Here is a 24944-nt window from a genome sequence, read left to right on the forward strand (position 1 = left end):
TGTAAATCGATTCTTTGAATCGACTGGAAAGTCACGAAAATGTGACTGTAACTTTAAACAGGTTGGCAGATAAGATAACTTAAAATCCGTTATGCTCCCCCTTGGCTTGGCTTCAGTTCTAGCTTTTTTGCTTGGTTAAACTCCTTTTAAACTCCTTTTTAAATTGAGGGGGCTAATTTGGTAAAGTATATTTTGAAAATAATACGGTATTTTCGGTATTTTTCTGATGGTTGGACGGTATATTTTATCGTTAAATCCGCGGTCACACTGCTGTAAATAAATGTAAATAGACGGAACTTGTTGCAAAAATAGCTAAAAACACGTTAAATTGGGGTTTAAAGACTTGTGAGGGAAGGAGTTACAGGGGATCCATTAGCTGATCAACTAAATGCGCATCAAAATGAATTGTGAAGTGCAGGAACAGCAAAAACCTGAGCCACAGCAGCAGCAACAACAATCGTCGCAGCTTCAGCCTCAGCCCCTGTCTCCACCGCAGCCACAACAGCAGCAACAAGAAAGTAGCGACGATGACGACTTGAGTACCACAGAGCGACAGAACTTGGAGTTTGCCAAGAAGTTGGGGTACAGTGATCAGTCGATACACTCGGCTCTAACTCGCCTGGGATCAGAGGCTAAACAGAATGAGTTGCTAGCTGAGCTTATCAAACTAACGGCGGACGCCCCCCGACCTGCCACAAACAGCAATAGTCTAACGAACAGCAACCACCACATAACCAGTTCAACTGCCCTATCCTCTGGCGGCGTGGGATCACTGCGACACATTGTGATCGATGGCAGCAATGTGGCCCTATCGCATGGCAACAACCTAATCTTCTCCTGCCGCGGCATACGCATCTGTGTGGACTGGTTCCGGCAGCGGGGCCATCGCGACATCACCGCCTTTGTGCCCAATTGGCGCAAGGAGATGGCCAACAACAATATCAGCGATCAGGAGCTGCTCTATGAACTGGAGCATGAGCGGGTATTGGTGTTCACACCATCCAGGCATCTGGATGGGAAGCGAGTCTCCTGCTACGACGATCGGTTCATACTCAAGCTGGCGGTGGAGACGGACGGCATTGTGGTGTCCAACGATAACTATAGAGACTTAATTTTGGAGAGCAATGAGTACAGAAAAGTGGTACAGGAACGTTTACTCATGTACTCGTTTGTGAATGACATATTCATGCCGCCCGACGACCCCCTAGGGCGTTCTGGTCCCACCCTGGATCAGTTTCTGTACTCGCAGACGCAGCAGAAAATGGCCGATGCCCAGCAGCTGTGTCCCTACGGCAAGAAATGCACCTACGGCCAGAAATGCAAGTTCCGACATCAGCAACCGTGTCCATTGCTGCAGCGACTGCCACTCCAGGCCTCGCACAGTGCGCCGCTGCACACCAACGGAGGCCAGCCCCTGACAAGTGGCCATATCGGGAACAATATCAAAATCAATTCCCTGGTCAACCGAGAGCCCCTGGGCCGGACCAAGTCAAACACAATTGAGAAAGTGTCACAGCAGCAGCTGTGCCAGGCCTTTACCAGCCAACTGGAGGTCTCCGAGACGGCCACAGACAATCAACCGAATCGCCACAAGAAGCTGCAACGCCAACAACCGCCGCCCGCCTATCGCCTCCTAGTGCCCACCTACAGTGCTCCACTGCAGCAGCAGCATTCGCTACAGCAACAGCAGAGCTCCAACTTCCATCATCATCAGTATCTGACGCGCACTCCGTCCGCTCCAGTGACGGACCAAGGACTAGCCCTTCCACTGCCCGCACACAATTTCTCGCACCTGTCCGCCTCCGATTCGCGCATCAACGAGGAGCTGCACGCCACGCAAATGCCGCGCGAAGAGCAGCGTCGTCTGTTGCGCTATCACCTGAGCAGCCTCTTTCCGCCGCATCAGGTGCACGCCGTGCTGCAGCTCTATCCCGATGAGACCGATGCCAAGACCATCTGTGCAGCTATAATTAATTTATTTCCGCATAATTAGGCTAAACTTAAGATTCTTAATATAATTAGATTTGTAATTACAATTTTATATGTTTAATCTTGAAAGTTTTGATTAGATGCCGATATCTACATCTCAATGCCAACAATGTTGGCCGTATCATAGGGCATCAGGGCAGCGTCAGGGTCCCTGGTGTTGCCCCGTTTTTGATGCACCACCCGGTGGTTACGCAGCTTATATGCCTGCGGGAAGCCCTTGCCGCAAATCTCGCAACTACGGAGGGACAGAAAAGAGGGAGAGATATTATCCAAGGAATGTAGGGAGACGTCAGCTGCTGCCACTTACACGTGGGGCTTCTCTCCAGTATGGATCATCTTGTGGAACTTGAGTGTATTGGTATAAGTGAAGGTCTTGTGGCACACATCGCACTCGTACGGACGCTCATTTGTGTGGATTCTATGGTAGATCATAGCATGAATTGTAAGATTGCGTCTTGGACATCACTTACCTGTGATGCTTGTTGCGCGTGGAGAGATCTGCAAAGGCGGCCGGACAATAGCTGCACTTGTACGGCCGATTCCCCGTATGCGTATTCATGTGACGCGCCAGCTGCTGGGCCTGGGCAAAGCAATGCCCGCAAATTCTGCGAAAAAAAATAAAACAAAACACAATTTGAGTACAAAAATGTCCATATAAGATACTTACTCGCACTCGTGCGGCTTTACACCCGAATGGATTTTAATGTGCTCGGTGAGGCGGCTCTGGGATGGATACATATTTCCGCACATGTCGCAGATGTACTTGAACTCCTTCTTGCCGGCGACAAGGATTTTGTGGCCACCCTTTGTTTTGATGCCGTGTTTTCGCACCAGGTCATCGCAAATTGTGAGGGTCACATCAGCATCGGTGGTTGTGTCGTTGTTGCCACGTTTTATCTTCAACGGACTGCTTCGAACGCCACCCCTGGAGGCGGCTCCTGATGTGACTGTTGCTGTTGCTGTCTTGGCGCGAGTGTTTATGCGTCGCTTGGGTGCTAGACCACGGAGTGGTTTGGCTGGTAGAAATTCCTCTTCGGCTGAGTTTGTACCTTCCAGCTCGTCCTCGTTGGCGCTCTCTGTCAGTTGATCCTGATCCGGCTCTTGTTCCTGCTCCTGTTCGACATGCTCCAGATACTCAAATTCCGCCGAGAGACCAGACAACGAGTGCTCGACCATCTCTTGCTCCCGTTCCTGTTCGTAGATACCATCTGCTACAATTTCACCCTCCCCGTCGTAGGGATCGTAGACATCGTATAGCTCCTCAATGATGCCATCTTCCTCCACCTGCTCGCTCTTCACACGGACACCTTCCTCCTTTACAAGTTCCACCAATATGCCCTCCTCCATGTCGTCGGTAAAGGCCTGCGCCTCGGCGAGCTCATGAGTGGTTGGCATATTTTCATCGATTTGCTCATAGTGGCCATCGACCAGCTCCTCATCCTCCTCTTCGGCCACTGGAGCTTCTTGCGCCGCATTTGGAAAATCGTCGTCAGCCTTCTGCTCCACTTCGATGGGACCTACGAACTTTTGGAGGTGCTTGTACGCCTGCTGGCATGTCTGACGAAACCTGTACGAAATGTGCAGAACCTTCAGGCACCTGGTGCATATTTTATCCGGGAAGTGATCGAACTTCTTGATCTGCAAATTGAATGCTGTTTATTGATCGCTAGAATGGAAAGAAATTGATATAAACTTACTGGAACACCGCCACAAGTTTTGATCATGTTTGTCACATCCTTCGTCGCATCATCGCTGAAAATGCTGGACATGGCCTCCTTGGGCTGCGTCAGACACAAACGGCACACTATCCAGTTTTGTCGCGGTGCAACATCTGTTGGCTCTGAGTCTCGCATTTTGTCGAATTATTTCAAAATCAATACACCAGTTAAAAGAATACGACGCCAAGGAAAAGATTGCAACCAGTGTAACCGCGGACGTATATCGATAAGAAATCGAACTTAGCCCACTAAACCCCCCTCTATTAAAACATTTAATCCATTTTAGGTAAGGTTAGGTTAACCCGGACGGCCCTCAGCGGGGCCACGCATAGGCCAATATGGCCCTTAGTTATCCGGATGGGGGGGTGTATGAACCGTCGCGGGAGTGTTAATGTGGTTTTAAAAGTCCCCGAGAATCGAGGTGTTTTTAGCATAGGCCAGCAGTTCCTGTGGCGTCCTTTTGGAGGCATCATCCAGTGATGCCAACACTGGGGCGCCCAGGTATCTCCTCCTTGCCCTTGAGAGAGCCGGACAGTTGCAGATGAGATGTTCCAGGGTTTCGATAGCCCCAGGTTCCTCACATTTCCTACAACTGTCTCTGTTGGTGATGCCTAGCTTTGCTGCATGTGCAGCAGCCAGACAGTGACCTGTTAGTATCCCCACTAGCAATCTACAGTCCTTTCGTGGTAGGTGCAGTAGGTAGTGGCTAAGTTTCTCGTTGCGCTCCTTGCACATTATCTTCGAGGTTCTGCAGGTGGTGGTACTCCTCCACCTGCTATCAGTCTGTGCTCTAGCCTGCTTCTCTAGATCGCCATGCAGCGTTCTGAGGGAGACAGGCACGTTCTCGGTTCTCCTATTCTCCAGCCCGACGCCTTCCTTAGCTAGTACGTCCGCCGCTTCGTTTCCTTCGATGACCTGGTGGCTGGGAACCCAATAGATCCGCACTGTCTTTGTCGTGCTTAGGATGTCTAATGCCTCCCTGCTCGCCAAGACACTTCTGGAACTGACCGCGGACGACTGCATGGATCTTATCGCCGCTTGGCTGTCGACGAATAGGTTGACCGATTCGGTCAACACACGATGCGTGTGCTCGTTCTGTTAGGAGAGCGACCTCCACTGCCTTCCCGATGGCAAAAACTTCTGCCTGGAATATGCTGCATTGGTCCGGTAGCTTATACGACAGCCTTATCTCAGGGTCTGTACAGTATAGGCCCGCTCCTACTCCTCCTTCCATCTTGGAGCCGTCTGTGTATATATTGAGGTGCTCAGTTTGGTCCCTTCCAATTTTCCATTCTTCAGGTCCCAAAGATGTGGTTGTTTTGACGTCAAGGCAAGTTTGGGGGGTCATGTAATCAGTTGATCTGGTCATGTCCCTGCCAATTGAACTGTGCCCGTATCCTTGTATGGATAGGTTTCCTGATGCTATAAGGCGTTGTGCTGCCTTTCCCGCAATCAGGCGAGCGTGAATGTCCAGGGGGTCGATTCCGAGTATAGTTTCGAGTGCTTTTGTTGGGGTTGACCTCAGCGCCCCTGTAATACAGAGCAGAGCCTGTCGCTGAGTCTTTTCCATAAGCTTATGGTATGTCTTCTTTTCAATAGCCTGCCACCACACTAAGGCTCCATACAGCAGAGTTGGTCGCACCACCGAGATGTAGATCCAGTGCATTAGAGCAGGTGACAGGCCCCATGTGCTGCTGAGCATCTTCTTGGATGCATAAAGCGCAATAGTAGCCTTCTTCACCTTTTCCACTACATTGGGCCTCCATGCCAGCTTGCTGTCCAGTACTGTGCCTAGGTATTTCACCTGTGATTTTGGAGTCAGCCTAGTTTGGTCAATTTTCGGGGGGGTCCATATCGGTACCTTGTACCTCTTGGTAAAGAGGATGAGGTCCGTCTTGTCCGCGTTGATACTGAGTCCTACCTCTTCCGCCCACTCACGTATCTCCCTGAGTGTACGTTCCATTATGGAGCTGAGGGTCGATGGACATACACCCGTAATAAGTATGCTTATGTCATCTGCATAGGCTGTTATTTTTGGGGCCTTCCTTTTAAATCTCTTAATGAGGTCGTCGACCACCAAATTCCACAGTAGTGGCGATAGGACTCCACCTTGAGGTGTGCCTCTGTGTGCCCCCTTTACCATGGAAGCGGTGCCAACTTAGGAGGTTTTTGATCCAGACGTTGATTGCAGGGTGTATGTTATTCGCTTCTAGGCGACTTGTTATTGCGGTTGTTGCCACGTTGTTGAATGCTCCTGAGATGTCCACAAATGCTCCCAAAGCATACTTTTTGTTGTGAAGGGCGCTCTCGATGGTGGCTACTATCGAGTGTAGTGCCGTCTCCACTGATTTCCCCTTGGTGTAGGCGTGTTGGTTTATTGACATCAGTCCCCCTACCTCATTCCTGATGTGTAAATCCAACAGCTTTTCTAGTGTTTTTAGTAGAAAGGAGGTAAGGCTTATCGGTCTGTAATCCTTGGGACTCACGTGGCTGCACTTTCCTGCCTTAGGGAGGAAGACAACCCTCGAGGTTCTCCATTGGATGGGGATATAGCCTGTACTTAGGCATGCTGAGTATATTGCGAAGAGCCATGGGGTAATAACCTCTTTGGTCAACTGCATCATGGCTGGGAATATCCCGTCCAGTCCTGGTGCTTTTATGGCCGCGAAGGAGTCTATGGCCCAGTGGATTCTCTTAGTGGTTAACAGACCTATTGGGGGGTGCTGTTCCTCAGTTGCTAGGTCCTGATGCTCCTTGGCGTCAGTGACCTCGGTGCATCCAGGGAAGTGCGCCTCCATTAGTGCTGTTAGGGCTTCTTTACTGCCCTCTGTCCACTGTCCGTTGTCTAGTTTTAGTTGGCTCTGTACTGTGGGCTGCTTTGAGAGCAGCTTCCGGAGCCTAGCGTTTTCGGGCACTTTCTCAATGTTGGAGCAGAAGTTTCTCCACGAGTTCCTTTGTGCCTTACGTATTTCCTTCTTGTAGCTCCTAAGTAGGATTTTATATTCCTCATTGACAATCTCTTCGTTCGCTTGTTTGGCGATCTTGAAGAATTCCTTGAGGTTGTTCCTTTGGAGAGAGAGATCTCGGTTCCACCAGAGTGGCTTGGACCTCCTCTTCGTTCTCGAGGGTTTGCACGATGCATGGTAGGCGTTCAGTAACTCGTTGGATAGGGTCTTTAGGGACTTCTCTATATCCTCCGCGGATTTCACTGAGCCCGGATTCGCGAGCTTCGAAGTAACAGTCTTTTTAAACTTTACCCAGTTTGTGTTTCGGGGGTTTCTATAGACTGTTATCTTCGAAGAGTGTTTGAATTCGCACTTGAACTGAATGTACTTATGGTCTGAGAAGGATGGTCTTTCGATGACTCTCCAGTCAGATACCAAGGTACTCTTTCCCGTGACAAGAGTTAGGTCTAGCACGTTTGACGAGGTGGGACCCACGAAGGTGTGTTCCTCCCCCACGTTTGCTACATCTAAGTTAGTGGATAAGATAAAGTCTAGGAGTGACTCACCTCTATCGTTGGTGTCAGGGCTTCCCCACACATTGTGATGGGCGTTGGCGTCTGCACCGATGAGGAGTTGGAGATTTTTGGAGCCGGCTTCTGTCACCAGACTCATAAGTTCTTCCGGCGGGGCGGGCCTGTCGTGTGCCATGTAGCAGGAAGCTGCCATTAGGCGCTTTTCCTCGCTCTCCAGCATCACCACCGTCAGGTCATCCGTGCTGTAATGAGACATAAGATGAGCATGGATTCCCTTCCGTACGAGTACGGCGGTTCTGTTCCTGCTTACCGATGTTGAGTAGAGAAGGCTGTAATTTGAGGACTTTAGTCCGGCCACAGAGTTGCCTGACGCAATCCACGGCTCCTGGACTAAAGCTATGTCGGCGGGCCCTTGCTCCATGGCAATGAAGAGCTCCGCCGACGCTACCTTGCTTTTATGGAGATTGAGTTGCAGCACCCTTAGTGTCATGGGTGGCTAACTCAACCTCGCACGGCGGGTTGACTATGATTGTCAGGTCAGCGTCACCGTCTTCCTCCTCCTCCGAGTCGTCCAGCGCAAGACCCTGGGCGGCCTCCACTATGGTCTCCAGACCTAGGTCCTTCTCGACCTCGCCTGCCTGGAGGGTGTGCGCATCTTTATCCTCGGGGTGGCGCTTTTTCAGCCGTAGGTATACGCTACCTACGCCCCACGCCATCTTCCCGAACTTGGGATACAGGATGTCCTCCGCCACCTTGCTGATCTGGAGGATCACGTGCTGGCCCCCCTCGTTGGGTAGTGGGCTACCGGCATGCAGAACCTTCCAATCAGCCGTTGGCACGTCCGGATTTTGCCTCTGCAGCAGCTTCAGTGCTCGCTCCCCCTGGACAGCAATGGGGAAGAGCACCTTCGCCTTTGGTATGGACGGGATCAGCTCCCTGTCTACCACCTCCAGCTTGGCCCCCTCCCACAGAGCTTCCAGTAGGGGCACCTTCTGCACCAGCCACTGCCGCGTTGGGTCGTCATTGCACTTGAGGATTTTGACCCCGTTCAGCCATCCCGCTCCATCGAACGTGGGCATGGGAGCGCTAGGGTACTCCTCCATTCGCGAGAACAGTGCCTCGACGAGCTGCGCGTGGACTAACTTCCACTGCGCCGCCGTCATCTTCCCGTTCTCATCGCTGCGATCGATCAAGGCCACAATGAGATGTCTCTTGGACACCTCGCTCATGGCCTTCTGCCTCGGCTTCCTCGTCTTCGGCTGGGGGGTGGCCACCTTGGGCCCGCGTTGCCGCTTGCTCGCCGGAGTGTCTTTGGCAGCACTCTCGATCGAGCGTTGCCTCTTGGTGGCCAACATCTCCTCCACCTTGTTGGCGAATCCACCGTTTGTTGCCTTCATCTGCGGCAGCTGAGCGTAGTATTCGCGGCCCTCCTGTACCCGTTGCTCAGCCCAGGCTAGCTTGGACTTCTCCTCTTGGGAGATATCCGCCTTGCCCTGGAGCCGGCTCAGTAACTTGAGGGCTGCCTTATACTGAGCTTTTGCCTTCATCCCCTCCCTGGAACGCTTCGGCCCTTCCCTACGCAGGGAGCTGGTACCTGGTTCCGGCGAGCGGAGAAGGCTTTCCTCTTCGGTCTTGCTAAGGGATAGCACGCTCTCCAGGTCCGAGTCTGCATCGACAACGGCACCCGCGCGGCTCACCCTGGCCAGAAAATAATTAACTAATTTCGCATGTAAAATACACTTATATTTTTTTGACAGCATTTCATTTTATAACATGATTTTATTGAAATTAAAAAATGTGCAATAGTCCAAATACACAGAAATCATAATAGAAGTTTTCTTAAATTTTGTCGTTCTTAACTTACACAAGTTAATTGTAAATAAAAACATTGCGTATGGCCTCTTCGACTTCTCGGTTGCAACTTGGACATTTTGGCTTTATATTTTCATTTTCTTCCAACTCTTTTTTTGCTTGGTTGTGGGCCAAAATTTAATCCCAACATGTACCACAAATGTTTACGTGATTGCACGGGCGCAACAACACAGACTTTGGGTTACATAGGCACACATTGCATGGATTCATTTGAACCAATGATTTATCAGATGACTGACTTGAATGAGAAGCATTCGATGAAAGTGACGATGTGGAAGATTTCATATCAGAAGACATTCCAGTTAAATTGCTTTCATTGTCCACCCCTTCAAAGAAGTCCTGCTTTGAAAAGCGGTCAGCTAAGGAAACAGTGCATGTCAGAAATCCCTGTATATCTATTTCACCTCTTTCAAAAAGATCCATTGCGTCCATTATTTTTTTTGAGCGATCCTGAGAACAAAAATAATTAAGCTAACATATTATTTTAAACGATTAACTTAAAATTTATTCAACTTACACGTAATTTCTTCTTCTGTGTCTGATTTCCATTACCACCATTTTGAAAGAGTAAAGAAAACTCGCGACTTTTTTCATTTTCAACTCAATTATTAAACAATAAATAAAATATACCTTTTTAAGCCACTGTCTATTAAAATATTTTAAAAATGGAGAAAACAGCTTCTTATTTAAGTTTATTGCTTCGCCTTTTAGAAGGTTAAATGCTTCGACAATTTTGCTTTCTGGTAAAAGCGGCAAGTGCAAAAATTTCATAAATAGCATGTAAGCTTTCTTATTGCATTTCAGCGTATTTTCAAAACCACTCGATTGCTTGGCATTTTTCTTGCATGCTTGAGTAAAATGAAACCAACAGGCGTAAAAATTCATGTTGGGATGCAGACCTTTTAACGCTTTACGCATTGCCTTTTCGTAATCTGATATAAAGGATGCTCCTTTAAGGCAGCAAATGTTCGAGTCTATATATGTGAATAAGTGCTGATAACACAGCTCCGTTTTGCGAGTCATCAAAACAAAAACAAAAGGGGTTATCTAATTACAAAAAATTGTTGATTAGAGTTAGTAAATAAAGTGTAGCATAAGAAGAAATTTACCTTCTGCAAATATTTAATATAAATTATTAAAAGTTGCTTAAAATCTCCAAAAGGGCACACTTTAAATGTAGCATCAATTAAATAATGCCTATTATGCTCCGGAATGTTGGCTTGCATCAAGGTGATTACCTTGTCTGATGAAAATATGCAATAAGCAAACGAGCTCGATGCGTACACTTTTTTATAGAACTGATTTGCAGTATTTCCCTTGGTTATTCCAAAACGGTTCATAATATTTTCGTCTTGAAAAGCTTCCAGAACATTCTCTGCAGAAGATGGAGGCTTTGGCAAGAAAGGCTGTCTTTTTCTTTGCAAAGTGCGTTTGACAGAGTCATAATTTATTTCAATCTCCGCTTCACCTTTTGTTTTCCTAATTAATTGAATAGAAAAATAATACATCAGTCTGTGTGCATTTCTTGTCTGCTCGCATGCACATACATATGTACATACATGTACACCTATGTACATACATATGTATGTATGTACATCAGGGGACGGCACGGCTAATGCGCGCAGACGGACTTCGAAACGAGCATTTACCGGTCAAAAACCGAGCGACGACCAAAGTCTCGCAAACGGACTTAAAGGGGCATGATTCGCAAGAAACACCGGATCACGTAATAGAACATGAACGATCATGTCAAACTGCGACCCGGCACAACGCGTTTGTAACAGTGGTCGGCAGCAACACAATAATACTTTTTGTTTTAGTTTGACTTCTGTCAACGCACACAAACGCAATATTTAAAACGTCTTAGAAAAATGTTAAAAAGTATAAGAAGTTCGTTTTGTTTGTCATTTGATTTTCATTGGTAAGTTTGATGGTTTAGAAGTTATGAAAATTTTAAATTTTTAACGTGCTTTGGTTCATTTAAGCTGTGAGCCACTGTACAAACATACATACATATGTAGCAAGGCAGTATGTATTATTAAAATTTTAATTAATATATTAACTTACTCAGCAAGAACATCATTGAATAATTTTTTGGTGTCGAAATTGCTATTATTTTCGCACTTCAGTTTTATTTCACTAAGAGCACTGATTTTTTCCATTTCATCACTCTGAGGGCCATGGCTATGCACAACATATTCAGGATTTGAGTAAACACTAGATTTGTCTGCACTTAAATAAACTCTAGCTTTACAGAGTTTAACCCGGCATATGTATGTGGTTTCGCCTAGTTTTAATTGTTTGTTTTTTACATAAATTTGTTGCTCGCATAATGAAAACAACAGTAACGAGCAGCCCGCTCGGCTTCCTTCTCTGAATTCAAATTTAATATTTTCGTAATCCATGTTCTTACTGTCTGAGCAACCGAATCGGAATGAATGCAGCAGAATAATGCGGCATATTTTTGGCGCGCGCCTCGCACGCTTTGCCTATTGCACAGAAAAAAATATTCTATAACATTCTATTCTATGCACATGTTTAAAAACAATAAATTATCTACATATTACATATTAAATAATACGTTTATATTACATTAAATACAACACGGCATTCTTTAACAATTTTTGTTTAATGAAATTAACTTCCTAATTAAAACGCTGTTCATAAATTATGCAGTAGCTATATTTGCTCAATTAAGACAATATTTTTTACGGTGCATTTACAGTTAGGTAACCAGCTGAAGATAAAGAGTATGTGCGAGAGGGACAGAAAATCAGTCAGAACATGTCGTCGGGCGCTGCGTAGCCACTGCAAATTTATTTGTTCCTTTTGTTTTGTTTTTTTGTTTTTTTTTGTATTTTTTGATGGTGTATCGGCATAATTTGCTCAAAATCGCTGCGCGGATATACATATGTCGCTTCTAAGCGTCATAGCTCCGCGCGGAGATATGTCGTTTGTGGAACGGCGGAGATACATATGTCATTTGTGACACGGCGGAGATATGTCGTTTCAAAACGTCATATCTCCGAGCGGAGATATGACGCTTTCAAGCGACATAAGTCCGCCAGAAAAAAAGCGACATAATTCCGCCGGCAAAATGTACTGGGCGGAGATATGTCGTCGGAGATATGACGCTATGCCACCTCTAGCCATGGCCTTGGTTCAGTTCCCCCGACTTTAGATCGGGAAGACGATGGACCATAGCCTTAGCTAGACACTGCATTACCCCGGGCAAGGCAAGCGACAGTGCATTATCCTCGCCCGGGATAATGCAGTGTCCATTGCCCAGCCGGCACCCTCGTGGAGGGTTCAGCTAGAGGGTTTTTGCCAGCTCCATTTTAGGTAAATGGCGGAAAATATTACTAATTGTAAATTCATATTGCAGATTCATGCTATCTTTCCTCTAAACTTAAAGAAAGAACGATATCTTTCACCTGAACTGTGCTAAAATGATTCAATTTTCATTATTTTCGGTGGAAAATTAAAATACCCCTTTGGTCTACAATGGGTTAATCGGGCTCCGTCAAGGATTAGAAACCATATTCCTCCATTTTGATATTCCATTGGAATAAATGATTAATTTAAAAAAACTTGAGTACGAGGTTTCTATACCTTTTGTTCTTAAATATACCTTTAAACATTAAATTTAATGGATTGATTAAATTGTTTACGCTCCAATGCGAATGATGGCGGCGGGGAATGTGAATGGCTGTGAAGTGCAGCTGTGAATGGCCAAAGATGCTTTGCTTCAGCTGTTGAAAATTTGACAACTACAAAAACTCTTTGATTCGGTTCTGTTCTGTTCCCAATAAAATGAAAATGGAATCAAATGAAGGGTGGATTGTTTGTCGCGTGTGCCTGAATAATCATGCCGACAGCGAGGACATGCTCCAGGATATATTCAGCCAAAATGCCAACACACGTCTTGACCAGATGCTCCACATCTGCGCAGGGATTCCAGTAAGTAGATCCAGTGATCCGTAAATTCCAAAATTGTTGCCACAATATATATAACGTAGGTCAGTGCCGATGACAACTTCCCGGACAAGATGTGCAGTAAATGTGTGCGCTGCCTGCGCTTGGCCTTCAAGTTCCGCCAGACCTGCCAAAGATCGCACCAGCACATCTCGGACATGCTGGCCAGGCGCGGCGGCGAAGAGAGTGTCTCTAGTGTCGAGGACTTTGCTGCAGAAAATATCTTCAAGATATTGGAGGTACACACAGATCAACTAGACATGTCTAATGTCAAGGTAAAGGATGAGGAGGAGGAGGAGCCACAGGAAGAGACTGTCAGCTTTATAGTTACGCCGCACGAAGATGACGTCGGAGGAGAGGGCGAGGGGCTTGATGCAATTGTATACGATGTCACTGGGGAGGACGACACGGAGACCAGCGTGGACTACGAAGACGCACAAACTGTGATCGAGGATCCGGAAACGGAAACGTATACCGAATACGAGGAATATGAACTTTTGACCAACGAAAACGAATCCACACCCGTGCACAGTACAGACGACCCAGCAGGAAAATCTCCCAGAACACGTTCCCGCAACGTCTACCCAGTCGAACCGCCGGACGATGATATGGCCGACGATATACTCAGCTCGGACGCACACAGCGACATGGTCGACGATAAACCGAAGACATTGAATCGATCGCGAGCGTCGCGGGCTAAACGTTCAGGCAAACTCGGATTAATTGCCTTGGACGGGGCACACTTCGAGAAGAAGCTGGGACGCAAGCCGCGGGACAAGCTCAGCACGTACATATGCGATGTATGCGGAAATATCTATCCGACCCAGGCCCGTCTCACCGAGCACATGAAGTTCCACAGTGGCGTCAAGCCGCACGAATGCGAGTATGGTTTTCTCTAATGCTGCCTAAACCAATGAATCGCTGTAATACTATCTCTCGTATGCTTGCAGAATCTGTGGACGTGGCTTTGTACAGAATCAACAGTTGGTGAGGCACATGAACACGCATACAGGGAATCGGCCGTACAAGTGCAACTACTGTCCAGCTGCCTTTGCCGATCGCTCCACCAAGACCAAACATCACAGGTAATAAATCAGAGCATACAGAACTTGTACAATTAAATATATATATCGGATTTGCAGAATTCACACAAAGGAGCGTCCCTATGAGTGCGATGTCTGTGCTAGAACTTTCACTTATTCGGATAATTTAAAGTTTCACAAGATGATCCACACAGGCGAGAAACCGCATGTGTAAGCAAGCCAAAAACATACAAAAACATATGCCTGGGATGAGCCTCTTATACTTGTTTTTCTCTTTTTGCAGCTGCGATCTGTGTGGCAAGGGCTTTGTCAAGGCCTACAAAATGCGCCTCCATCGGGTGACGCACGAGAAGCGCGGTCCCTGGAAGTCTTTAGAAACGGATACGGAAAACACCGCAAAATCACATGGCATTAAAGATGAAGTTCCCGAGTTTCTCAGTTAGTCATAGTTTTACAGCGACCAAATATGCCTTTGTCGGAGGAGTATGAAAAATGGCTGCGTTTTTAAATTACTTTACATATAGTTTTATTAAATTAATTTTAGTGTGAAACAAACTGATGTGCAGTTTTTTTGTAGTAACTTAAAGATTTAACCAGGCCTGTAACTTGTATTTCCTTAGTTTATAGTACTTAGGAGTCAACGAGTATAATCTTTCTATCCGAACAGTGCAAAAGGAAGGAATTGTGTAATTCATCTTCTGTATAAAACAAGTGTAAATATTCTTAGATGTGTAGGTACTATATCTTGCTCACCTATCAAATAATCTACCAAGTTTGTATCTTTTTGTTGTACTATAAAGCTGCCCTGAACTACGCATACGATGTCTATTTACTCCTCTTCCACTGCAATCACTGTGATGGTGTCTTTCGTGTCCTTCATTCTGTGCGACTTTTCGTGAGTATTCTTGTGGTGCATTTGGGAGAACGACTGCTTGCAGTGCTGGCATTTATAGGGCCGCTCGCCCGTGTGCGTTTTGAGATGCCCCCTTAGCACATTAGAGTACGCAAATACTTTGCCACAAAATGTACACTTGTATGGCTTTTCGTTGGTGTGAATCCTGCATGACAGACAGACGGGTACTCGGAGTAAGATTACGATTGTAATAAACATTAGTTACGTCTTACCGCTCGTGCTTAATCCGTGTGGAGGGATCGGCAAATCTGGAATCACAAAAGAAACATTTATAAGGGCGCTGGCCCGTGTGCGTGTTCATGTGACGCTTTAGCGACGTTGTCTGATGGAAGCCTTTCTGGCAGATCCTGTAGGAAATCATGTCAAAAGAGATTCATCTCCAAGGATTATCATTGGATGGGCTTACTCGCACTCGTGGCGCTTGAAATCGTTGTGGGCCAGCAAGTGAACCGTCAGCTTGGCCTTTTCCAGGTAGACATTTGGGCAAACATGGCAGGCAAATTGTGGAGCTTTGCTGGGCTTTATTTCGGTTGCTGAAGTTGGATCGGGACTGAGGGCCAGCGTAGGTGTTGACTGAGGTTTCTGTTTTACTGAAGCAACAGCAGAAGGCGGTTTTTGTTCCACTGGAGCAGGTGAAGCTCGTTTAATGCTAATTTCTACACTGAAATGACTTTCGGTGGTGCTCTCAGGTGATCCCTGGGTCACCACATAGGAGTCTAGATACTCGTGCACCATCTCCATGTCGCTATCAATGGAGATGTCATCCTCATTGGCCACATTCCTTTTAGCTTCCAGCAGCTCCAAATCGCTTTCGTACTTCTTCAGCTTTTCGTCGGACTCCTGGCAGAGGGAGCGCAGCTGGCGAGCCGATCGGATCAGTAATTCGCAGCTAATGCATATTTTTCTTAGCCCATTGGGCCTTACACTCAACTAAAACGAATATGTTAGAGCAATTTCACACACCTAATTGAATTATTTACTTACCTGAATCCCCGTGCAGCATTTGATTAGTTCGTCAAAGTCTTCGCCTGTGGCTATGAGCGAATCATCCTCGGGGTTCACAATGCAAATGCGGCAAAGCGACTGTAATCTATCCATTATCCTTATATATATCCCTAGATAATCCTGATAACAGAACATAAAATATTAACTCCCGGCGGCCATAACAATTAGAATGGAGGCGAATGGCACAAGTAGTTGTTATTGTCTACGTTTCGTGGCGAATGGGTTAACAAAGCAGAAGCAGCATTTTATTTTGGTTTTGTTTTGGCGGAGCGGATTTTAAAAAAAGTACTTTTTGTCTATGCTTTGCAAAAATTAATTAAATTAATTCTATTACTTTTTTGAGATAATCATTAGACCATGGAGCTTGTGCTGGACATGGTGTCTGTCTGCCGGACATGCCTGCAGGATGGTGACGAACTAATGGTGTCCATATATGAGCGAGACCAGGAAAAGGACCATGGCGGCATTTCACTCTGCGAGAAAATCGAAAGTTTTAGTGGAATACAAGTATGGAAAATCCCTTCCGTTTTTTATTGTAAGCTGAACCAATTAAAACATCCAATATATTCAGATAAAACGGACTGATGATCTGCCCACCAGAATTTGCCTCAAGTGCAGAGCTTTTCTCACCTTAGCCCACAAATTCCGACAGATTTGTCAACGTTCGAACGATTTCCTACGAGATTATGTCTGCAAAGGTGTGGGGATGGAGCCCGAGGCTATACCACCATCGCCCCAACATCCTGCGGAGGCGGAACAGTACGAACAATTAGAAGTTGAGGTGCTAGAAGAGGGAATGTGGTCCACGGATTATCTAATCGAGGAGGAACAACCCCCCGAAGAAGTCGAGGAAACGGCCATTGTCCTAAGCGTTGAGACTGTTCCGGCCCCACAGCCAGTCCAAACCAACACAAACAGTACTGGCAAAGTCTATGTCTGTGATATGTGTGGCAATAGCTATCCCCGCAAGAGCACACTGGACACCCACATGCGACGACATCGCAACGAGCGCCCCTACGAGTGCGAGTAAGTGCATCGATCTACCATATAAACAGCTGACGAATTGGGTCTATCCTATTAGAATCTGTCGCATGTCCTTCCACGTCAACTACCAACTGATGCGCCACATACGCAAGCACACAGGCGCACGGCCATACAGCTGTCATTATTGCCAGCGAAGTTTTGCGGATCGCACTTCCCTAGTCAAGCACGAACGGTTTGTTAATCTGAAACCTTCCTTCCAAATACTCGCTAAGATCTACCCGCTCTCCTTTAGAACACATCGCAATGAGCGTCCCTATGCCTGTGAGACTTGCGGCAAGACCTTCACCTACGCCAGCGTCCTGAAGGTCCACTACAAAACGCACACAGGCGAAAAGCCGCACATGTAAGTGGAGATACCAAAGACCAAAGTCGTGTGCCATTGAACCATTGTCTTACTTTTATTCGCTCTATCTGAATAGCTGTCGACTCTGTGGCAAGAGCTTTGCAAGGAATCACAATCTGGTTGCTCATCTGCAAACGCAACAGCATCAAAATGATCCACGAACCGCCGACTATTTGAACACGCTCAAAGCAGGGAATACCACGGCGGTTGGTTAAGCAAAAGCTACATTAAAAATAATTAGTTCTTGAGGAACTCTTTCTACAGTCTACAGTAAAGATTTAAAAACTTCGAAATTTGTTTAAGTTTTTACAATTTCTTTTCTTTTATTTAACTTACACGCAAGCGGTACACATTGGGATTTTTAATGTCTTACAAATGTTGTACAACTTTTAGACTGTTGTACGAGAGAAATGCCGAAAATTGATTGCGGGGAAAAGTGCCGACACTTAACTTTTGTTTTCGAGATAAACTTGAAGTAGAAGTAGGGGTGTTTTTTTATATTTTAACAAAATTAAATAACAAACTATGAACTTGGATCCTGATTGTGGGGGAGAAGACGACCCTTGGGCTGGATGTTTTGGCCTTTGCACAGCAAAGGGCCACCATCTATTTGGCCACCATGCGGATTTTGTCCTTCAGCAGGTTCCGCAGCTCGGTGACCATTAGCTCGTGCGAGTCCTTGAATGTGGCCGAAACATCGCCAATTAGTGTTGCTTCCACCTCGGGCTTCAGCGACATGTCCGCCATGAAGGAGCTAAGATCACGTGGCAGAACCGGCGCTTTCCAAGTCCCTAAATGTCGAATGTGAATGTGGAATTAGTTCAGTTTGAGAGCATAATCTACGTTTGAATCACTCACGTATGGCTGCATCACAGGCCTCTAGTTTATGTTTAAGCTGACGCATCAGCTCCTGTACCATCTGACTGCGCTCCTTCTCGCTGACGGGCTGCGGTGTGTCCTGAGTTTTGTTATCCCCCTGCTTCTTCTTGACCTTGGTCTTTGAGCTGACCTGCAGCTTGTCGTTAAGCACGGACAGCAGGAAGGCATAGAGTGACAGCATCTTAAGGGGGGACAAAGAAATTTCTCATCAAAATTCGATTTAGATTCGTAGTAAAGAGAACTCACCTCCAGACTGGCAGCAACTTTCTGCTGCTGATACCGTCGCTTCCACAGACCATCATTGTTATTCCATTCGTTGCTCTCTTCGATTGTCCGGACACACAGCTCCATCACGGCAATCACATTGTCGCCCACCTTCTTGCATTGCGCCGCCAATGATGCCGCCCCGCTGTGCAGGTCGAGCACCAGTTGAGCCAGGTCGTCAAAGAAACGCTCGTACGGCAGTTCGAGCAGCAAATGCAGCCGCGTGGGTAACAAATTGACTAGAAATTGTTGCGGCAACGGTTTGTAGTTCATCAGCCTCAATCGCTGATACAGTCCCGTCCAGGAATCACGCAACAGCTCCAGGGTCGAGGTTGCACTTTCCACAGCCGGCGCGGGTGTTTCTTCCTTTGAACCATCGCTCAGGGATGGCTTAGTGATGGGCGGCGGATGATACAAGTCGATAAATGTGGCATACAAACGGAGCATCAGCGAGCGAAGCTGCAGCACTTCAATCTCCTGGTCAAAGGAATCCTTGCGCTCGGCATCCGCATCGACCTGATGCAAGGGATCCCAGCGAATGATGGCATCCAGATCCCGATTGTCGCTCAACTCATGCCAGGCAATGCGATCCTCGGCCGGTTCAATGCTCATCACCGTATAGGTGGACAGATTCTGATGGACATTGCCATAACAGCTAACCAGATCGCAGATCTGAGCCTCCAACGAACAGGTCACATACTGCAAACTGTTTGTTAGCCGCTCCTTGAAGTTCAAGAACTCTTCCATCTTGGAGAACGTGCAGAAGCGATAGGTCAATGCGATGTATTCCAATCGCTCCTTGTAGCTGTTGGTGAAGAACTTCATTGTTGTATCATAGCTATTCCTAGCGCCAGAGAAGCGTCCGCACAACGGCAGCAGTTGGCAATGCACATAGCCCATCGAATCAAGCTGAATCTGCTTAATGTCCAAATAATCGTACATCTCCTGGGCCCCCAACAGGCAGCCGAACATGTGATAGATCTTCAGGCTCAACAGCTTGACGTGGAAATTGCTGGTGCTGTTCCGCAGCACATACTGCAGCAGGCAAAGTGCCTCGAACAGGTAATCCGACTTGTTCTCCCGTAAACTGATGTCGTACATCACATTCGCCGCCAGCAGAGCGTACGGATCCGATGGTCCCATCTCGGTGGAAAGCAGCTTGTTGCCAAACGTGCTCCTGCCGTGTTCATAGTGGAGCTTCAGGGCCGTATAGAAGGCCAGCAAATGGTCAATGGGCAGATCGATGTGGGCACCACACATCCTCGAGATTTGCAATGCACAAATGTGCTTCTGCATCTGTTCCTTCTGCAAAGGTTGATTCGAATTAGTGGCCTTTGATGTGGGCATGATTAATCACTTACATTCATCGGCAAAGACGTGGAGCTGACGCCACTCTCCAGCAGCAATTTGTTGGCCAGCGCCTGGCGCTGCTTCATACTAACCGATGGCAAAAACAGGGCAATATCATGGGTACAGCAGGATTTGTCGGCAAACAGGGAGAAGTACTCGACGACCAGCTCGTCAAAGTCACCGATGAGCTGGTCGGCCGGCAGCTGATGGGCACGCATACGTTGGTGGAGCTCCAGGCGGGCCAGGTAAGGGCCGCGCTTCTTCCGCTCCGAGGAATCAATAATGCCCTGCAGAAACTCCTGGCAGGCGGATAGAGAGAACTTCTTCTCTTCGGTAGCGCCCTCTGTGATTGGAAGTTTAAGTATCTCGAAACAGCTTTGGATGTATTCCTTGTAGTAGTCCCAGCGATCGCGACTAGAAAAGACCACAGTTAATTGAAGATCTCTCCAGGATTATGGGTATATCCAATGGTATCTCACTCTGCGTCCAGTAGCTGTTGCAGCAGCTCATTCAGCTCCCGCCAGTTGCCCAGAACTTTGAGCAGCTCAAACTTCATGCTAACCGGAGCGCCCGGATAGAGTTTGGCACACAGCTCGCCCGTGAGAAATTCCCAGGCCTCCTGGAACTTCTTCTGCAGCTTTAGGACGTGCAGATAGAGAAAGGCCTCCTGCTCCGACTCCAATTTGCCCTCCCTGATGTTCTTCTCGACCATGCGCTGTGCCAGACCCAGATAGATTTTTCGTTTCTCTGGCACTGCCGATTCGGGGCCGCGTATACCCTGGAACACCACACTGATCACCGACCAAAAGTAATAGGCATTCTTCGGCTGGGCTTTGTACAGCTGCAGGGCCACCGCCTGCTGGGCCTTGTAGTCCTCGACGCGCACATACGAGATGAAGAGATGGGCCAGCAGCTCCTCGTTGCCAGGATTCTTCTTCACCGCGTGCTGGTACAGCTCCACAATTTTGTTCACTGCAATGAGGAGGACGGAATATAATTAGCCACGCACAGGTACACAAATGCTATGTACAGAACGTTGGCACACACATTCCTCTGTTGTCATCGTCAGACTAAGCGAAGGCGATTTTAATTAGCCGGGCGCGTGCCAAGAAATGTGTAAAAATATGATTTGTGAGCACTTTTTGTGTGCGTTTCTTTGGTACGTTGGAACTGGGAGAGCACAGGCGGATGACCAGAAAATGTTGCAAACATTTATATGAGAGTCGTCTGGATATTTTGACACCCTACACAAATGGGAATTGGATCTATGTTGACCTAGTTTCAGAATTAATGAGCATTCTCCGTTCTGTTGTCCACGGATAATCCGCCCATCAATCCAAAAATATCCACAACACAATATGCTATACGTACATTGCTCCATTTCGCGGTAACAGAACGAGAGCACTTGGAGCGTAGAATCGTCCGTGGGTTTATCTTCGGCCACTGCCTGTAGGCAGCCGTGGCTCTCTTCGTATCGTCCCAGGCGGAGCAGTGCCAGGCCCTTCAGAGCACGTGCACAGAGCATACTGGGATGCTTGCGTAGCAGCTTCTCGGATTCCTGCAGGGCCTTGCGGTTGTTACCCACCTCCAGATTATCTACGAGTGGGGATTTTTATTAATTATTTATAATAGATTAACCTTGCACTCGATTGCATTCTGGTACTCACCATAGATTGGACGCAATCTACGCTCGAATAAGGCCGTATCCATGCCCTGATGCGCCATGATAGCCTTCTAATTCTTTCTCACTATTATGCTGCTGCTGTTAACCTAATTATAACGTGCTACATGCACCTCTCGCACGCCGCCACACGCTTTTGACCGCCTTGAAATGATTTGCCTAAAATTTGCCGCACGCTATTGTTGTTGCTGTTGTTCTCTTCTGGCAAGTGTTCTACTGTTTTGGCTATTGCATTGCGGGCGTATAACGATTATGCTTAAGGCTCACTTAATAGACCGTTAAACTTCATACGTTTAACTTGAAGAAACTAAATGATTTGGATTCAAAATTAAAAAAAAAAACCATCCACTGTATTCGTTGAGAGGTGGAGAGGGGTAACCGAGCGGACCTTTGGTATTTTTGTGGTATTTTTAAAATGGGAACACGGCCGCAGTAATGGTACTCCTGTGGAAAATTTGAATTTCCTTTCTAAACTTCTGTTAAGCTAAATTGGAGAAGTAAACATTTTCCCAAAATGTCACGCTCAATCAATTGTAAATACATCTGCACCTAGATCAAGTTTCAATACAATTTCGAATGACATTTCCATTCCACTCTGTTAGTTGTACATTTACATTGAGTACCGGAGTACCCCTATAGTGTCGTTCTGGCCAAACAGCTGACTGCTAGATATGACACGATGTGTACTCACGAGCAGCGACTTGCAAGTGAATAATGAATTAACGGAAACAGTTTTCACTTTTATTTAAGTGCTAATTTGATAACTCAAGCCAAAAGTATCCACAAAACACCTGACAAACCTATGATAAGTGCATTATAAATTGTTATAAAATACGTGACTCACGCACATGCCACGCACTCGCCGAGCAGGCCATCACTACTTGCTGCCCCCTGTTCGCTAGGCGAAAACACGTAGAAAAATAAAATGCAGAGTTTAGCAAAATAATCGCCGCACGGGGACAAAAGCAAATTAATTTCAAGTATTAAACTGCAAATTAAGCAGTCTCTTCCCTAGTGTAATAGTTTTATTTAACTTTTTTGTCGTTTGTCGCTCGGTTTCGGTTCGGTTCACTGTATGTCCATTTTTGGTGAATAATTTTGCCAAAACCTTCGCACCTCACGGGAGACGCAATGAGAAATGAGATTTAACTGGTTAAGCGAGTACTTGGCCGAAATCAGAAGCAACATCGATTCAAGTATTAACCACGAATCGTCTCCCTGGAGGCAATTGCAGCTGCAGCAGCTCACCCCGCAAGCCATCTACTGTCGCATCAAGTCCACGTCTGCCGAAGCACTGGAGCACGTAGTGATTGCATGTGTGGTATACTTGCTAGTATGCCTTGGCCTATACAAGCTCACCTTCTGGCTCTCCGCCCCGGCAACGATCACCAACAACAATCGTCTTGGAGCTGGCGCACATGGAGCGGATCGGGAGAGGGAGAGGGAGGCGGGCAGTCTCAGGCAGATGCTGCAGTCTGGCCTTCGTTTGCGTAGCGTTCACCTGCCCAAGTCAGCGCAAATGGATCGGGTCCTACTGGTCACCGCCCATCCGGATGACGAGTGTATGTTCTTTGGCCCATTGATCTACTCGCTGACGCAACGCGACAACTGCCAGGTGTACATATTGTGCCTGTCCAATGGTGAGCATAGTTTGGCGGATTGCGAGAGCAATATCCGTAAGAGTGCAGAGATTTATGATCCATCTAAATCAATACGTAGGCAACTACGAGCAACAGGCCAAGCTGAGGCGCGAGGAACTGTGGCGGGCCTGCATAAAACTGGGCATTCCCGAGTCGAACATTGTCTTGATGAATGCCACCAACTTGCCGGACGATCCCAACGTCGAATGGCGCCCGGATGCGGTGGCCAGCCTGATACTCCACACCGTTGAGAGTCTCGACATACAGGCGATATTCACGTTCGATCGCGATGGCGTCAGCTCCCATCCCAATCACTGTGCGGTGTACTATGCGGCGGCGTCACTCTGTTTGGCCAACCTATTGCCCAAAGGTAAGAGGGTGAGTCACGCGCGCGGGCACTCAAACAATAGGGGCATGTTAATTGCTATGCTAATTGTATAGCCCATCTATTTATAGCCCTTCATTATATATATGTATTTTAAATAACGACATTTTTTATGTGTATACCATATGCAGATTGCAAGTTTTATACCTTGGACTCGATCAATTTGGTGCGAAAATACTTATCCATCTTCGACTTGCTATGCACATGCTTCATGTCAACGCATTGGTATGACAAAAATGGTAATATATCTACATATAGTGCACTATCTAAACTTTCCTTTTTGTTTTGTCAGGTGCATTCTCAGTTGGAAAGAGGCAGCGGTTGTGCGGAGTGCCATGCTGGAGCATCAGTCACAAATGAAGTGGTTCCGCTGGCTATATATCTACACATCGCGTTATATGTTCATCAATTCAATGCGCCAAATAAATCTCTCGGATGTCGAACTGGAAATGCAAATACATGACAACTAGTTTCAAAGTTAAATGAATTGTGGAGAAGGAGGAAGCGGAGTAGGAGGAAATGGAGCAAACACCAAAAGACAAAACTACCTTCATGATGGAGTTTTTTTGTTTGTTTACAAACAGACACTGACGATTCTACCTAGTATAGCCAAACAAAAAGAAAAACTCGACTGTAGTTCACAATAACCCAGGGAACAAAAGGAACAACCACTCACAGCTAGAGTTTATAGGAAACCGAAACCGAAACCACAAGCAAAAACATAAACATAAACAGTCCATTAATTACGAGTAGTCATCTCAGACACAAAATGGCATATCTTTATATCTGCATATTGATTAGTTAGCTCTAATTCTTGATTATATCAACCATTACCATTATTATTTATACTCAACTCCAAGCAATGTTCCAAAGTGTGCGATGTAGTCAAATGCTTATAAAAACCAACTAAAACTACGCATTATTATAATTGTTATTAGTTTATCTTAAATATTGATTATTAATTATGGATTCCTTCCTTAGCGCATACATGCATATATACTCGTGGTACACACACACACACACAAACACACATTTCTAGTGAGCAAAATACACACTGTTTCTGTTCTTGTAAAATTGTAAAATAGTTTGTTGTAAGCAGCGAAGTACAATAATTTTTATAAATATATATATACGATATATGTGAATGTATAAAATCTACTTATGAGCCACAATGAGCCATAGAGCCAGAGCGTTAATAGAAAATAGTTCATAGACATGCTGTTATAAAAAAAACTCATATATTATGGAATCATTTTCAAGAATGCACCTTTTAAATGAAATGTTTTATGGGCAAACGCAGAAACTTAGTAAAATGCGAAGCGATTTTTGTTGCAAATTTCAAAACCTTTTTGTTTTATTTCCACC

General features: G+C 46.4%; 7 protein-coding genes across 10 annotated transcripts; 4 read left to right on the top strand and 3 right to left on the bottom strand.

Annotated features, from left to right (window-relative positions):
- The first annotated feature begins 262 nt into the window (after positions 1 to 262).
- LOC108156811 (probable ribonuclease ZC3H12C) lies at positions 263 to 2036 on the top strand. The gene has a single exon (XM_017288505.2). It carries the CDS (start codon positions 389 to 391, stop codon positions 1991 to 1993), a length of 1605 nt encoding a protein of 534 aa, XP_017143994.1. The 5' UTR covers positions 263 to 388; the 3' UTR covers positions 1994 to 2036.
- Positions 1956 to 3931, bottom strand: LOC108156812 (zinc finger protein 771). Its single transcript, XM_017288506.2, has 5 exons — positions 3687 to 3931; positions 2657 to 3627; positions 2460 to 2594; positions 2297 to 2407; positions 1956 to 2224 (listed from the first exon to the last, which is right to left on the bottom strand). The coding sequence occupies exons 1-5, from the start codon at positions 3840 to 3842 to the stop codon at positions 2080 to 2082; spliced, it is 1518 nt and encodes a 505-aa protein (XP_017143995.1). The 5' UTR covers positions 3843 to 3931; the 3' UTR covers positions 1956 to 2079.
- An 8834-nt stretch (positions 3932 to 12765) lies between these two features.
- LOC108155533 (zinc finger protein 62 homolog) lies at positions 12766 to 14890 on the top strand. The gene is made up of 5 exons (XM_017286401.2): positions 12766 to 13017; positions 13077 to 13915; positions 13983 to 14117; positions 14175 to 14285; positions 14359 to 14890. Exons 1-5 carry the CDS (start codon positions 12871 to 12873, stop codon positions 14516 to 14518), a joined length of 1392 nt encoding a protein of 463 aa, XP_017141890.1. The 5' UTR covers positions 12766 to 12870; the 3' UTR covers positions 14519 to 14890.
- Positions 14577 to 16145, bottom strand: LOC108155535 (zinc finger protein 287). Of its 2 annotated transcripts, XR_004471746.1 has the most exons (5): positions 15973 to 16145; positions 15395 to 15918; positions 15201 to 15335; positions 14829 to 15133; positions 14577 to 14773 (listed from the first exon to the last, which is right to left on the bottom strand). XR_004471746.1 is itself a non-coding variant. In XM_017286403.2 (4 exons), exons 1-4 carry the CDS (start codon positions 16126 to 16128, stop codon positions 14905 to 14907), a joined length of 1044 nt encoding a protein of 347 aa, XP_017141892.1. In that variant the 5' UTR covers positions 16129 to 16145; the 3' UTR covers positions 14577 to 14904. The 2 variants fall into 2 exon arrangements, 1 of the variants encoding a protein (XP_017141892.1); XM_017286403.2 differs by having other exon boundaries at positions 14577 to 15133.
- A 42-nt stretch (positions 16146 to 16187) lies between these two features.
- Positions 16188 to 17692, top strand: LOC108155536 (transcription factor Ouib). Of its 2 annotated transcripts, none has more exons than XM_017286406.2 (6): positions 16188 to 16278; positions 16337 to 16500; positions 16565 to 17019; positions 17075 to 17209; positions 17270 to 17380; positions 17457 to 17692. In XM_017286406.2, exons 2-6 carry the CDS (start codon positions 16351 to 16353, stop codon positions 17593 to 17595), a joined length of 990 nt encoding a protein of 329 aa, XP_017141895.1. In that variant the 5' UTR covers positions 16188 to 16278; positions 16337 to 16350; the 3' UTR covers positions 17596 to 17692. The 2 variants fall into 2 exon arrangements, with proteins under 2 accessions (XP_017141895.1, XP_017141894.1); XM_017286405.2 differs by having other exon boundaries at positions 16193 to 16278; positions 16348 to 16500.
- Positions 17693 to 17713: 21 nt separating this feature from the next.
- On the bottom strand, positions 17714 to 21959 carry LOC108155532 (phagocyte signaling-impaired protein). Of its 2 annotated transcripts, XM_017286399.2 has the most exons (7): positions 21541 to 21959; positions 21245 to 21469; positions 20353 to 20845; positions 19885 to 20287; positions 18506 to 19828; positions 18239 to 18440; positions 17715 to 18171 (listed from the first exon to the last, which is right to left on the bottom strand). In XM_017286399.2, exons 1-7 carry the CDS (start codon positions 21596 to 21598, stop codon positions 17987 to 17989), a joined length of 2889 nt encoding a protein of 962 aa, XP_017141888.1. In that variant the 5' UTR covers positions 21599 to 21959; the 3' UTR covers positions 17715 to 17986. The 2 variants fall into 2 exon arrangements, with proteins under 2 accessions (XP_017141889.1, XP_017141888.1); XM_017286400.2 differs by lacking the exons at positions 21245 to 21469; positions 21541 to 21959 and adding an exon at positions 20921 to 21076 and having other exon boundaries at positions 17714 to 18171.
- A 300-nt stretch (positions 21960 to 22259) lies between these two features.
- LOC108155534 (N-acetylglucosaminyl-phosphatidylinositol de-N-acetylase) lies at positions 22260 to 24915 on the top strand. Its single transcript, XM_017286402.2, has 4 exons — positions 22260 to 23194; positions 23274 to 23564; positions 23711 to 23804; positions 23872 to 24915. The coding sequence occupies exons 1-4, from the start codon at positions 22693 to 22695 to the stop codon at positions 24047 to 24049; spliced, it is 1065 nt and encodes a 354-aa protein (XP_017141891.1). The 5' UTR covers positions 22260 to 22692; the 3' UTR covers positions 24050 to 24915.
- Positions 24916 to 24944: the final 29 nt, after the last annotated feature.

The sequence above is a fragment of the Drosophila miranda genome, chromosome 2 (assembly GCF_003369915.1).
Source record: "Drosophila miranda strain MSH22 chromosome 2, D.miranda_PacBio2.1, whole genome shotgun sequence".
Classification (NCBI taxonomy): domain Eukaryota; kingdom Metazoa; phylum Arthropoda; class Insecta; order Diptera; family Drosophilidae; genus Drosophila; species Drosophila miranda.